Source organism: Macrotis lagotis, chromosome 1 (genome assembly GCF_037893015.1).
Source record: "Macrotis lagotis isolate mMagLag1 chromosome 1, bilby.v1.9.chrom.fasta, whole genome shotgun sequence".
Lineage (NCBI taxonomy): Eukaryota > Metazoa > Chordata > Mammalia > Peramelemorphia > Peramelidae > Macrotis > Macrotis lagotis.
Window position 1 is genome coordinate 582,078,181 of NC_133658.1, and position 14,636 is coordinate 582,092,816.

The window sequence follows — 14,636 nt, forward strand, 5'->3', positions numbered from 1 at the left end:
TCCTTCCCGTTGCTCGGCCTACATGTTTTATTTCCTGTCTTGTTCTCACTAGCAGCTCCCACTGTTTTCTGCATTCCACATCAGCTGAGGCAGTGGCCATGGGCCTTCTGAAGCAGTTTGAAGGGATGCAGCTCCCAGCCGCTTCCGAGCTAGAGTGGTTGGTTCCTGAGCATGATGCACCCCAGAAGGTAAAGATCCCTTCTTGCTCCTTTCACCCTCTTCCATCCAGCTTTAAACCTTTTCCACAAGGCTACCTCATGACATTTCTTGTTTCTCCTCCCAGATCCTTTACACACACACACACAACACCTTGGGGGAAGGGGTATGGGAAGAGGGTTTTCCCATCACTTGAGATGGGGAAAAGGTTGACTTTGATATCTACTCCTTTGGTTCTCATAGGCCACATATTAGACTAAGCAGTAAAACTCCTGACTTGTGTCTCTTTATCACCTGGCTGTGTGAGAGAGAGCCAGGCTTACTGTAATAGACAACTTGCCTCTTCATTCCAGAATAGACTTTTTTTCTCTCTCTCTTTTTTTGGCTTTGGGGATGCTCGATAGATTTCTGTATGGTGGATCTTGAGCCTAATCCTAGTCTCCTCTCGTCCATAGGAAGAAAAGCAGAATGTTAATAAGATGCAGGACATTTTGTCAAATTCATTCAGAGAGAGGCCAGCTGAGTCTGGGGTCAGTGTCAGGCTTTATGTTCATTCCATCGCAAATCCAGGGACCCATTCCCATCCTCATCTTTCCTCACATCCCTTAGGAAGCACAAGGATTAACCTACTTTCCCAACATTCTCCAGTCCAGGGGCATTTTAAAGTAGTATCTTCAAGCTTCTTTTAAAATATTTTGATGAACTATTTCAACAAAATTGGCTCTGTTTATAATCTCATATATTTTATTTTACGCGTTTATTAACTTTATTCTGAGGAGACCATAAATTTCAACAGACCATCAAAGGAGTCATCTTTGACAACAACAGTCAAAATAAAAAAAGATACCCCAATCCTAGACTAAAACTAGGTCTAGCCCTAAACCAGATAAAGGATTCTGAATTGGCATCCTAATGATGTTCTTCCATTGAGCCATGGTTCCCAGAATTTTAATAGCACAGAGTTCTTGGAAGATTATTAGGATATTGTACCTGAGAACCAGTGTACTTGATTCAGATGGAGCAGCTAGGACAAAGCCCAAGGAAGAAGGGGGAAGGATAGAACTGACTCAGAGAAAGCTAAGATTACCTGAAGTCATCATGGTTACTAGTGAGATGATTTACAGCACATTAATTCACTGGCAGACTATATGGGATAGAGCAATAGCTCCTAGAAGGTAGGGTTGGTTTAATTTTTATCTTTGTGTCTTGGCAGATAGTCGGCTTAATAAATTTTTGTTGATTAATCAACAAGGGAGGGGAAGGATTTCTTGTGCTGCCACCCTCCAGGTCACTTCCTCTCTCTTCCAGCTCCTGCCCATTCCTGATTCATTACCCATCTCACCAGATGATGGGCAGCATGCTGACATCTACAAACTACGTATCAGAGTTCGAGGGAACCTGGAGTGGGCCCCACCCCGTCCCCAGATAATCTTCAATGTCCATCCTGCCCCCACGTAAGCAATCAGTGGCCTTATTTGTTTGATAAAATGCCAATGATTTGTTTGCCAGAGATCTCTATTCACCTTTCTCAGTATGTGAAATCATTAATTATAGTACCCAACTACCTCATCTAAATTCCCTTTTTAAGTGGGAGAAGATGATGAATTCTCCTGAATTTTATTCTTTCAAGAGGTTAATTTGTCACTAGTCACTAGCTCTGGTATCTTCCCAGTTTTTCTTACTTTTTTTCCCCCTTTTTTAATTGCAAGACAATAGGGTTAAGTGACTTGCCCAAGGTCACATACACAGCTAAGTAATTCTTAAGTGTCTGAGGCTGGATTTGAATTCAGGTTGTCCTGACTCGAGGGCCAGTGCTCCATCCACTGCGCCAACTAGCTTCCCCGCCCGCCCCCCAAGTTATTCTTTTAACAAGATCAATAGCTACTGGCATTTTTTGACCTTCATCCTCTTTTCAGTGGTTTTGAGAGGGTTCACTATATTTTGACTGTATTTGGTATTAAGTAGTTTCTTTCTATTCTATTATTGCTCTTCCTTTTCTGCTTTATGATCCTGTATTCTGTTATGAATAAGGGCTGTCTACTGTAGCCATCCCTCTCTTAAATTAGTCTTATTCCCCCATATGAGGTTCTGTTGGTATTTGGGTGACAAAAGCCAGATGGCCAAACCTACAAATAAGCAATTTTTCTTCTCCTTGTAATCTAGTTTTGGGAAGTGAAAACCCAATGTTAGCACCTCCCAGTGCCTTGATGTGAGGGCTCTTAAGATATATTTGCCAGGTGTCTGCCAATCCTTGATTTACTCCCTCTTCTCACAGGAGAAAAATTGCTGTGGCCAAGCAGAATTACCGTTGTGCAGGTTGTGGCATCAGAACAGATCCTGGTGAGTATCTTTCCCACCCTTGTTCTATGGATTTTTCTTTCCCATTCCAGGGAGACAAGGAAGGATATTCAGAGAAGAAATGAAAAAAATTATGATGGACAGTATCCAGGGAAAGGCTAAAGAGACTGAGAGAGGAATGAGTGAAGTTGAGAGAACACTAGCAGTTCTTGAGAATATCAGCGGTCTAAGATTTTCTCACTGGGATGGTGAAGAAGAAGAAAACTAGATGTTTCAACCAGGGCCCTAAAGGCTAGCTCCTTAACAGCCTGTTATTCCTGTGCCCTCCTTCCCAGCAAAGATGCCATCTGGTCCCCATACCTCATTAGATATAGGCCTAGCTTTGTATTGTTGTCTACCTTGCGTTTTTTTGTTTGTTTGTTTGTTTTGTTTGCTCCCCAGACTATATCAAGCGACTTCGCTACTGTGAATATCTGGGCAAATACTTCTGCCAGTGTTGCCATGGGAATGCCCAGGTGATCATTCCTAGTCGCATCCTACGCAAATGGGACTTCAGCAAATACTATGTCAGCAACTTCTCTAAGGACCTGCTTACCAAGATTTGGAACGACCCTCTCTTCAATGTGCAGGACATCAACAGTACCCTGTATAGGAAGGTCAAGTTGCTTAATCAAGTCCGGGTAAGGCTGTGAGAAGAGATTCCATTATAGATTCTTTCCCTTGTCATTGCCTCCTTTCTTTTGGGCATGCAGGCTCTTCTCATCTTCCCACTTTTCTTCCTTTTGGCCTTGGACTTCCAAGTTAGGTTCCTCATCCTTCCTGATTTCTCCTCCCTCATCCCAGAGATTAAGCTTGAGAGAGAATCTCAGACTTGAGTTTGGCTCTAACTACTGCTCCAAAGAAGCAGATTTAATGCATTATGAAGTTATCCTAAGTCTGTGGATATGAATCACTCAAAAGTATTGTTACTGGTAAATTAAGTATTGTGTCTGGTGGCTGGGCTTTCTGAGTTCTTTTCTCAGCTTAGCCATCAGTATTAGAATTTGAGCAGACCACTCAGATAACTTGAATGGCCCAGGTTTCCTGTTCTGTCATTACTTGGACTGCCCTTGGAGCAGACTGGAGAATAGGGGGTAGAGGAGGCATACCAGATCTTCTTAAATTCATGGCCTAAGAAATCTTCCTACACTTTTCATGGATTCTCAGATGCAAAGGAGTCAGCTTCTTCTGAAGCCCTAACCTCCCCTTTTTTCACTTTGTTTTCTTCACTTTCCCTCACATCTCTTTGCTCAGCTCTTGCGGATCCAGCTGTACCACATGAAGAACATGTTCAAGACTTGCCGACTAGCAAAAGAGTGAGTCTCACATGACCTTTATAACCCTGGGATCCCTTTCCAGGAGCCAGTCTTAAACTTTTGGGTGTCAGGACTTCTTCACACTCTTAAAAATCATTGAGGGACTCCAAAGAGGAGTTGTTTACATGAGTTCACTCTACTGATATTTACTGTATTAGAAATTAAAACTTAAAGAAATTTAAAGTATTAGTTTATTTTAAAATAAATCCATTATATCTTAACATCAATATCATTTTTATGAACAATTATTTTCTGAAATACTTTAGTGAGAAGAGTGATGGTGTTTTACATATCAAATACAAATCTCTTTGATGTCTAACTTAATAGAAAACAACTAGATTCTCTTGTCTGCTTTAGTTAGCATTCATCTATTGTGCTGTTGTTTTGACTGAAATATATGAAAAAAAAATCTAGCCTTACATGTATAGACAGAAAGAAAGGAGTTTTTAATTGGCAAATGACATCTTACTATTACTAGAAAAATAGTAATTACTACTCTGTTGCTACTATAAATTTCTAGGAAAATTTGCTTCATAACTCTCCCCTCCTCTGTTCCCCCAGTTCCCTTCCTGAGAAGACCCCCAGGGGTCTGTGGTCCATTCTTTGAAAACCCCTGTTTTTTTGGTTTCTGTTTCTAAGCTTTGTCTAAGTAAACCCCAGACCATTGGCTTTTGAGAGATGTAAAAATGGCCGCATGGAGATTCCCCCATCAGGTTGTGCTTTGGTCACCTTTATGTCATGGAAGAGACCTGAGATGGTTATTGGAAGTATTGAAGAGGGCTATCATCTGTTTCCCATTTAGTTGGAAGGGTCACTTTTCAGGAACCTGCTCACTGTCAGGGTTGGGGGAGTGGTTTGCTCTGGAACAGGGGGCCATAGCAGAAGCATGCTTCATCTGGGCCCTGAGACTATTAGGGCTACCTGTTCTGTGGTCTGATGTGGGAGGGGTCCTTCAGAACTCTGTCCTCATGTATCTCCCTTCTGTGTTCTCAGTCTCCTGGATGCCTTTGACACAGTTCCGGGACACTTAACAGAAGATCTCCACCTGTACTCCCTCAATGACTTGACTGCTACCAAGAAGGGGGAGCTTGCACCTCAGCTTGTGGAACTTGCCAAGGCAGGCGCCACGCATGTTCAGCACTGCATGGTGAGAAATTCTTGCTTTTTGATTTATGTGAATGTTTTGATTGATAGGTGTAAAGTTCTGAATACATTGTGGAGCAAATAACATATTCTAGACTATTGAAAAGATGCAGAGAAGAAGGGAAGTCTTCTCTTACATGGAGGAGCAAGTACTGAGACTTTCAATGCCCTTGGGTCAACTATCTTAAGTCTTGGTATCTCTGGTGCCTGAAATCCAGAGATCCCTCAATTCGATGCTTAGATAATTCCCATTTTGAGTTCTTAGGATCTCCCCTGTTGAGGAGCTTGTAGCAAGGGAAGGAGCAAAGAATCTTGTTTAAGATTAGGAGGGTGGCAAAGGTTTTCCTTTCCATGGATAACCTTTATATTTAATGTTTGTTATATACTTAGGACGTTTTGTTTTCAAATGATAACCCAAACTGAAGCACTATATTTAAGGGGCCTCAGAGAATTTTGCTAACTGTCCCCTCACTGAAATTCAGCCTTGTGATCAAGGGCATCAGAAATCCAGTCTTGCTCTTGGCCTTTCTTTCCAGAGTTTCTGTCCAACATTGTTGATCCACGTTGCTAGGTCTTCTTCTGTCCTCTTCTTCCTGTGGAACTCTAGAGTTTGTAGTACATGGAAGAAAGTGAATTGGTCAGAGCTTGTAGCCACACGCAGCTTTCCAGCTGGGCACTGTGTCCTGACTCTGTTCATACTGCCCTCCAGTAGGATGATCCCTGATATTCTGTCCTTCATCCCTTTCCTATCTGTTTTCTTCCTCAGCTCTGCCAAGCCAAGGGCTTTATCTGTGAGTTCTGTCAGAATGAGGATGATATCATTTTTCCATTTGAACTTCATAAGTGCCGGACTTGTGAGGGTAAGACCCAAGGGAAAGGGGAGAGAATACAAGTAGCCCATCTTATGCTGTTTTCTTAGTTGTCACAAGTTAGTTTTTGTAATCCTGAAAAGATTGTTAACAGAGTGAGGGCCAGGAGGTTTGGGTTCTAGTCCTAACTGTATCACTGGCTACCAAGTTACTTGAACCAAGTCTTTTCACTTTGGGTGCCTCCATTTTCTTAAAGTAAAATAAAATATGTAAAATAAAGGAGTGAACTAGATGATCTCAGGTTTCTCCAGCTCTGGAATTTCAGATGTGTTTTTTGTTCATTTTGTTTTAATGAACAAGTGGTCCTGTTCTTCTCTTAGTGGGTGAAGAGTAGTTAGTCCAAGCCTGGAATAACAGAGAATTGTTCTGTTTCTCACTACTCCCGCCCCCAATCCTGTGTAGAATGTAAAGCTTGTTACCACAAAGCCTGCTTCAAGTCTGGAAGCTGCCCCAAGTGCACACGGCTGCAAGCCCGGAGAGAATTGCTGGCCAAGCAGAGCCTGGAATCCTATGTGTCAGAGTACGAGGAGGAGCCAGCCGAGGCAGTGGCCCTGGAGGCCACCTGAAGAATGGCAGACATCCCAAAGACGCTCACACCCAAACCGGCCACTGGACTCCTCACCCCTCCCCAGCCTGGTCCTGGTCTGGGGTGGGGGATTTTATTTTTAATAACTAATATAAGCCCCCTCATCTAGGCACACCCCGTCTGGGATGTGCCAGGTTACTGGGCTCCCTGCTTTCTAGTCTGCTATGGAAGAGGATTTGTTGGGAGCTAAAAATTTCTACCAGGACTGGCAGTGGTCAAAGACTGCTGAACCTGTCTTCCTTTGCCACCTACTGGCGCTTGGGGCCAGCCTGTTCTTCCCTGTTCCTGCTGTATCCTCAGTACTTTTCCCATGCTTCCTGATGGTTCTAACACTTCTGAACCAGGGTTTTCCCAAGTCCCTAGTAGAACCTCCTTCTCTTTTCCTGCTAAAACAGGAAATGGTTTGTTTTTTACTCTCTTCCACCCTGGAATTGGGTTAGCCTAAACCCTGAGGAGGATCAGCCTAAAGCAGAGATAGCATCCTGGGTACACTGCAGCTACTGCACCTTCTCAGGCACACGAAATGTCCATGAGCCTGTTCTGGTGGGGTCCGGCCAGAGCAGGCGTCCCTGAGGCAGCAGCTCATTGCCTGCTTCAAAGGGGATTCTATGTTCAGGAGGCTCCGAAGGTGCGTCTTACCTGTCCCATCAGCCCAGGATGCAAGTTAAGTCTTAACACTCTGAAACATGGGACAGGGATGATCTTTGGCAGTCAGGCACTTCTCAGATATCAATGCTGCCTTGCTTAAAGGTGATCCCACTGATGGGGCTGGGCCCCTAGTCACTGGGGACTGTAGGGGAAAGTAAAGCTTGGCCCACCTTCTTCCTTTCATCCAGCAGTGACTACAGGTTCACCCTCAGCAGCCAGTCTTGGTTGTCATTCCTTGTGTGATTGGCACTCCCCCCTGCCTTGGTGAGGCAGAGCCAGGCTGTCACTGGATGTGCCTGAGTCCCTGTGAGCACGTGACTTGTGGTCCTCGTCTCTAGACACAAATCAGTGTTGCTAATTATTCACTTAAAACCCTTCATCTAGCCCAGTGACAGTTATCTGATTGTCCTTTCTGTTTTAAATTATTTTTTTCATTTTAAGTACTTTGGGGAATGGTTCTCAGTTTGGAAATGTATGCATTTGTGGAGGGGTTTTTTTGGTCACTTTACTATTGATATCCTTGTCCACCACAAGTAAAACCTGTAGCCCCAGACTTTAAGGATTGCTGCTTTATGGACTACTGTTGGGCACTTTTGTCTGCACATTCCTGTCTTCCTGCTGTTACATGTACCCACTGTGGCCATTCTTGCCTGTCTGCTGCTTCGGGAAGGGAAATTGAAAGTGGGGAGGGTTCAATGCTGACCAGGTGAGCCTTAAGCACTCCAGAAGTGAGTCTCAGAGGATGAAAAGGCAGAGAGAGCATGGCCATAGGGAGGAAGGGAAGTAGGACAATTCCTTGAGGATCCTCAGTATGATGTAAAGACCCTTATGCTGGCTCTGGTCAGTTCGGTTTGAGCCTACAGAAAGCCTAGTCATTAGTCCAGTCTCAGAAACCTAAGAACCTGGACATGAGCCTTGAAAAGTTGCTGGGAATGGGACCACAGGCCTGCTGCTTTGGAATGGCAGTGATTCTACCTCCACTTGGGGCCTGGGCCAAGAGGCCAACCTTCCTGAATTTCAGTTTCTGTGCTGAGGGAGCAATGTACCGTCTACAGCCCTGCCTGTTTTATTAAGCTAAGGTTTACAGCAGGAAGTACTATAAGCGCCACAGCCCACCCAGGGAATCTTGCCAGTGTTCTGGATTTTTCAATTCCTTCACCTTGTTCCAGATTGTTAATCTGGTTCAGGAATGGCTCTATCACCCTCCAAAGGGCCTCTGGTTCTGCGTTTTGGGGTTTTTTTGGGGGGGGTTATGGAAGTGAAGCAGGGACAGGCAAAAAAAGAAAGATAATTGTGTTGTGTGTGTGTGTGTGTGTGTGTAATATGAGAATGTTTTAAAAGCACTTTTCCAACTTTTCAGTATCTGAAAACCCAGTGTTCTATTTGAGAAGGGATTTCTCTATGCACTGATTTAATTTGGGGGTGGGGTAAAGGAAGCACTGAAGAAAGTTTCTTCTCCTGAATGGAGGTAGGTGGAACTAAGTACATATTTTCTGTTAGTGAAGGAAAAGGCAGCTGCTTATGGAAGTGGGGACAAGATTCAAGACATGGCAGAGGGGTGGAAAGTCAATCTACACCAGTGAGGCTGCTCTTGACTTTGTCCACCAAGGTATTAAGAGTCTGTTGTAATAAATAATGTTGAGATTAAAATGTTGAGTGTAAATAAAGATGATCCGTCTGTATGTCATAAAATACATTGCATTCCGAGCTGGATTTTTGTTTGTTGTATTGTACTTCTTCCACAGTCTAACAGTCCAATGTCGCCTTTAATAAACTAAGGAAATGAAAACTCTTCCTGTTCTCTCTTGTCCTGGTTGATTAGGGGCCCACCAGGAGCAGAGCATGTCTAATAAGCATTGTTTAGCTGTCAGTCTGAGCCATAATGTAGTAATGTAATGCCTTTTAGATTTCATATTAGTTTGACTAGAATGTCAGTTCTAGGCTTAATATCCACCTCTTGCTTCATCCAGCTTTACTCATCACCTCTGTGTTCATCCATAGCCCCTAGGTCTTTTCTTCTATTTAAGGTTCTCTGTGTAAAACTCCAAGTACTTAGTTGCTATTTCCACATGGACATTCAAACCCATGGAGAAAGCAAATTCATCTTCTAAAGTTGCTTCCTAATCCTATCTATTTTTGTTAGAGTAGGAAAATATGGTATTATAAGTTGTAGGTTGAAGATTGCCAGAAACAATTTTTATTAACTTAGTATTATTCTATACAAGCATTTTGGTAGTCTGGAGGGAGAAATGGCTAAGCTGGAAAATGTCTTCATACCCTTGAACATCTGTTCTACTTTATCCCAAATTTTAAAATAACAGGATTCTTGAATAAGGAAATTCTACACATTGATAAAACATAGTTACACAACTCAAGATAAGGTAAAAGTTAACATTTTGATTTGTCAATCTAGAATAATTTTTCTAAAAATACTACTTGATCTCTTCAATCTTCCCTCTCCACTTCTCTAGCTTGTTACCAGGGCCTTGATGCAACCTGTTATAGTGGTATTAAATAAAACTGTAATCCCTATAGGCCAGATACTTGGAAAGCCACAAATTAACATCTGTGTTGTATTGGGTTTTTGTTTTGTTGGTTAACATTTCAGTGTGTTTAGAATGGGACACGTTTGACATCACATTTAGTCTAAGAGTGGTTCATCTCTTAAAGGCTTTTGGAAAGAGGCTTCTGCTCTTTGGTGGATCTGATAAAGGCCCCTTTGCCCTTATCCTTCCTTTGATGGTCATTACTCTAGCTACTTCAAGAGAAGAATTGTCCCTGGGTTAGAGGTGAGCAGGGCATATTTTCAGCATTGATAGGGAATGACTAATGAGAATATGAGATATGTATGTGGGTTGTCTGAATACATGGGCACCAGTGGCATGGGTTGATACGGTTTGTGGTTTGATTTGCATTTGTAAAGAGGAAGAAAAGGGCCAAGCCTGCATCACCAACATGCTTTTTACTATCTCTGCCCCTTCAAATCAAGAGATCATTTAGTCAATAAAAGAAGCAGAAGTCACACGCCCTACAGGTTAGACTATACCAAGAAATACAGAATAAATGAGCTTGTCAGCTTGGGAGTAATATAGCATCTTAGCTCAAACTTGGAGAGAGTGATCTCATCTAAAAGGAGGTCCTTGAGAGTTTCTAGAATTACAAATCCTAAGATTGGCAACATGATGAGGCTAGCTCTCATTACTTTCCATAGTTTAAAGGACTGCTGCTTCATGGACTACTGTTGGGCACTTTTGTCTGCACGTTCCTGTCTTCCTGCTGTTACATGTACCCACTGTGGCCATTCTTGTCTGTCTGCTGCTTCAGGAAGGGGAACTGAAAGTGAGGAGTGTTCAATGCTGGCCAGGTGAGCCTTAAGCACTCCAGAAGTGAATCTCGGTGAAAGTCTTCACTGCTTCTCAGGTGTTCCTATCTCCATCAGTAAGCATTTGTCAAATACCTATTTGCCAGGCACTGGGGGGACACGAGGAAAAAAAATCCCTTTCTTCAAGGAGCTTATGATTAAATGGGGAAGGAACCATGCCAATAAATAGATACAAAGCAAGCTATAAACAAAATAAGGAGGAACCAATTGAGGGAAGGCACTAGAATTAAGGGACTGGGAAGAACTTCCTGTTAAAGATAAGGATTTTAGGGGCGGCTAGGTGGCCTAGTGGATAAAGCACTGACCTTGGAGTCAGGAGTACCTGGGTTCAAATCCAGTCCCAGACAATAATTACCTAGCTGTGTGGCCTTGGGCAAGCCACTTAACCCCATTGCCTTGCAAAAAAAAAATAGGTTTTTAGTTGGAACGTGATTATGATTTTTGTCCATTCTGGAAGAAGACCATGACAGCAGGGAGGTGATGCCTTGACAAGCACATATACTGGATGTGAGTAAAGGGGTGCTGTGCTAGGTCACCAGCCTCTCTTTCTCCTCCATGGCCAGATTTGTATCAGCACAACTGAAGATAGGACTTAGGAACCCAGGCAAGGTGCAGTTGGGGAGGGAGAGCATTCTAGATAGAGAAAATGCCCAGAAGCTAGGGATATATGCTGTTCATGGAACAGCCAGGAAACCAAGGTCACTGGATCGAATAGTACATGTCCAGGAATAAAGTATACTGGAATAGTAGGAGGGATTTAGGCAATGATGGACTTTGAAAGATTGTGTGTTTGAGCTGAAAGGGAGAGGGAGTCACTGAGGAGGAGGGTGACAGGTCAGACTTACACAAGATCACTCTTGGTGACTGAGTGGAGATAGATTATAGCAATAATTCAGATGTGGGGTGATGATCTGTTCTAGACTGGTGTCATTGTCAAAGAAGGGACATATAAGAGATGAAATCCAACCTGTTGGATTTGGGTTGGATATTGGGGATGACAGCAAAGAGTCAAGGATGACGCCTGGATTTGTGTACCTGAAGCATCAAGGATGGTGCTATAGTAAAAGGGAAAATGGAGGAGGGGGAAGGCTTTTAGGGGGGAAATGAACTGTGTTGGATATATTTAGTTGAAGATGTCAACTGGCCATCCAGTTTGAAATAATCTGAAAGGCAGCTGGATATATAAAATCTCAGGTCAGCAGAGTGGCTGAGGAAGATTTGGGAATCATTCACTTAGAGGCAGATTATTAAATCCATGAGATCATCATATGAAGTGGAGAAGAGAAGGCTCAGGACAGATCTCTGAGGAACACCTACAGTTAGCATTATTTAGAAGGGAAAAAAGGACACTTGAGAAGGAGCAGTCAAAGGTAGAAGGAGAGCCAGGAGAGAGTAGTGCCTCAAAAAGCTAGAGAAAAGAGCATCTAGGAGGAGATGGTGGTCAGTAGTGTCCAAAGCTGCAGAGGTCAAGGAGAAGGACTGAAAAGATCCTTGGATTCGGCAACCAAGAGATCATTGCTAATTTTGGAAAGCTGTTTTGATAGAATGTTGAGGTCAGGAACCAATTTAGATACTTAGAGAAGAGAAAATGGAAGCATCTATGGAGACATGCTTTTCAGGGAATTTAGACACAAAGGGGATTAGATTTTAGGACAATAGTGGAAATAGATCAAGGGATTTTTTTTTCAGGTCTGAGGCGACAGCTACAATTGACTTGCAAATTTTTTCTTCACTGCTTCCCAGGAGGTCCTTTCTCCTTATGGGAAAGTCTAAAGACTTCCAAGAACTTGAGTCTAGAATCATCTGAAATCTTTTACAGTAGGTACACATCATCCCCTCTGCCAATCAGGACTCCTGTCTTTCTCTGTGTAAGTAGTGACATAGTACCAGCTGTCTTTTTCCAAAACTGCAATCTGCAGAGTTGTACTTTCAGATTAGTCCCAAAATTTTAGAGTAGAAAAAATGTTAATGCTTTTTTAAAAAACTACTAAGGAGAGGGGAGTGAAGAGAGAGAGACTGCCGAGCTCTGTCCTCTGCCCCTGGAACAGGACTCTGGGGCTCTGACCACATTCAGATCCTGATCCCAGTCTAGGCCCCCCCATACAACAGCAGGGCCCCCTCCACCTCAGCTCCGTGGCAGAGGGGGGCGGCACATATGGTCATTCACAGACCAGGAGGGAGGTCAGAACCCCACACACTGAGACCCTTGTGGGAGTGTCCCAAAAGCTCAGGAAGCACCCCAAAAACAAGCTTAGGCTGGGAAAATGAACAAGCAAAGAAACAAGAGGAAGACCATTGAGAAATATTTTGCAAATGAGCCCAAGAAGGATCAAAATACTCAGTCTGAAGATGAGGAAGCACAGGCTCCTGCATCTAAAGACTCCAAGAAAAACAGAAATTGGGCTCAGGCTATGATAGAGCTCAAAAAAGACTTTGAAAATCAAATGAGGGAGTTGGAAGAAAAACTGGGAAAAGAAAGGAGAGAGATGCAGGAAAAACATGAAAATGAAGTCAGTAGCTTAGTCAAGGAAATCCAAAAAAATGCTGAAGAAAATAGCATGCTAAAAAAACAGCTTAGGTCAAATGGATAAAACAGTTCAACAAGTTATTGAGGAGAAGAATGCTTTAAAAAGCAAAATTGGCCAGATGGAAAAAGAGATAAGAAAACTGAGGAGAACAAATCCTTCAGACAAAGAATAGAATTCAGGGAGATTGATGAATTTACCAGAAATCAGGAATCAATACTTCAAAACCAAAAAAAATGAAAAATTAGAAGAAAATGTGAAATATCTCATTGAAAAAACAACTGATATGGAAAACAGACTTAGGAAAGATAATTTGAAAATTATTGGGATACCTGAAAGTCATGATCAGGAAAAGAGCCTTGACATCATTTTCAAAGAATTACTACAGGAAAATTGCCCTGATATCCTAGAAGCAGAGGGCAAAATAAAAATGGAGAGAATCTACCGATTCCTCCCGAGAAAGAGATCCCAGAAAAACCAACCAGGAATATTATAGCCAAGTTCCAGAACTCCCAAGTCAAAGAGAAAATATTACAAGCAGCCAGAAGGACACAGTTCAAATATCGTGGAGCTGCAGTCAGGATCACACAGGACTTAGCAGCAGCTACATTGGAAGCTCGTAGGGCTTGGAATACAATATACTGGAAGGCAAAAGAGCTTAGAATGCAGCCAAGAATGAACTACCCAGCAAGGCTGAATGTCCTCTTCCAGGAAAAAAGATGGACTTCCAATGAACCAGGGGAATTTCAAAGGTTCCTTTTGGAATGGCCAGAGCTGAACAGAAGGTTTGATCTTCAGATACAGGACTCAGATGAAGCATGGAGATTGGAGGAGAGGGGGGAAATATGAGGGACTTAATGAGGATGAACTGCATGGATAGAAAAATGATATTGATAATATTCATATGAACCATCTCAGTTAATAGAGCAGGTAGAGGGAGCTTTTATAGTTGAAGCACAGGAGAAAGCTGAATTCGAAGATAAAATATGGTGTAAAAATGGAGTCAGTAAGAAAAAAAGGGGAAATGGAATGGGAGAAAGAAAAAGGAGAGGGGGAATAGTCCAAGCTATTTCACAGAATAAGATTTTTTTTTTATTACATTGAGTTATTGCAAGGGAGGCAAGAGGGAATGAGGGAACCTTTGCTCTCATCAGAAATGGCTAGGAGAGGAAACAGCAAATATACTCAATGGGGTATAGACATCTGGAGTAAGAAGGAGGCGGGAGCAGGGGGAAGGGGTGGGGATGTGAATAAAGGAGGAGAGGATGGATCATGGGGGGACAGTGGTCAGATAGAACACATTTTCTTTTTTTACTTCTTGCAAGGGGCTGGGATTGGATGGCCTGCCCAGGACCATAGGGCCAGGTGGATTCTGAGCCTAAGGGCTGGTATGGGGGCTCAGGGCTTCTTGGCCCCAGGGCCAGGGATCTGTCTGCTGTGCCACTCAGCGACCCTACAGCAGAGTCAGAGTGAAAGGAGAGAGAAAATATAGTACACGGTAGTGGAGAAATAAGAAAGGAGGGAGTTGTGATCAGCAATGGCAACATTGGAAAAATATGGAAGTAACTTCTGTGATGGACTTATCATAAAGAATGTGATCCACTCACGACAGAGTTGATGGTGTTGGAACAAAGACTGAAACACATGTTTTCTTATTATTATTTGGGGGAGGGT

The 14,636-nt window shown here is 42.9% G+C and overlaps 1 protein-coding gene across 9 annotated transcripts in view; it reads left to right on the plus strand.

Moving 5' to 3' along the window:
• The window catches only part of RUBCN (rubicon autophagy regulator), a 90,302-nt gene extending 81,455 nt beyond the window's left edge, over window positions 1–8,847 (plus strand). For 7 of the 9 annotated variants that reach the window (XM_074214740.1, XM_074214734.1, XM_074214732.1 and 4 more), the window contains 8 exons: window positions 53–188; window positions 1,465–1,610; window positions 2,432–2,496; window positions 2,896–3,134; window positions 3,748–3,809; window positions 4,803–4,956; window positions 5,719–5,812; window positions 6,224–8,847. In XM_074214740.1, the coding sequence (XP_074070841.1) occupies window positions 53–188; window positions 1,465–1,610; window positions 2,432–2,496; window positions 2,896–3,134; window positions 3,748–3,809; window positions 4,803–4,956; window positions 5,719–5,812; window positions 6,224–6,387 (1,060 nt within the window). In that variant the 3' untranslated portion in view covers window positions 6,388–8,847. The remainder of the gene's footprint in view (window positions 1–52; window positions 189–1,464; window positions 1,611–2,431; window positions 2,497–2,895; window positions 3,135–3,747; window positions 3,810–4,802; window positions 4,957–5,718; window positions 5,813–6,223) is intronic. The other 2 variants (XM_074214733.1, XM_074214736.1) reach the window with 1 other exon arrangement.
• Window positions 8,848–14,636: the final 5,789 nt, after the last annotated feature.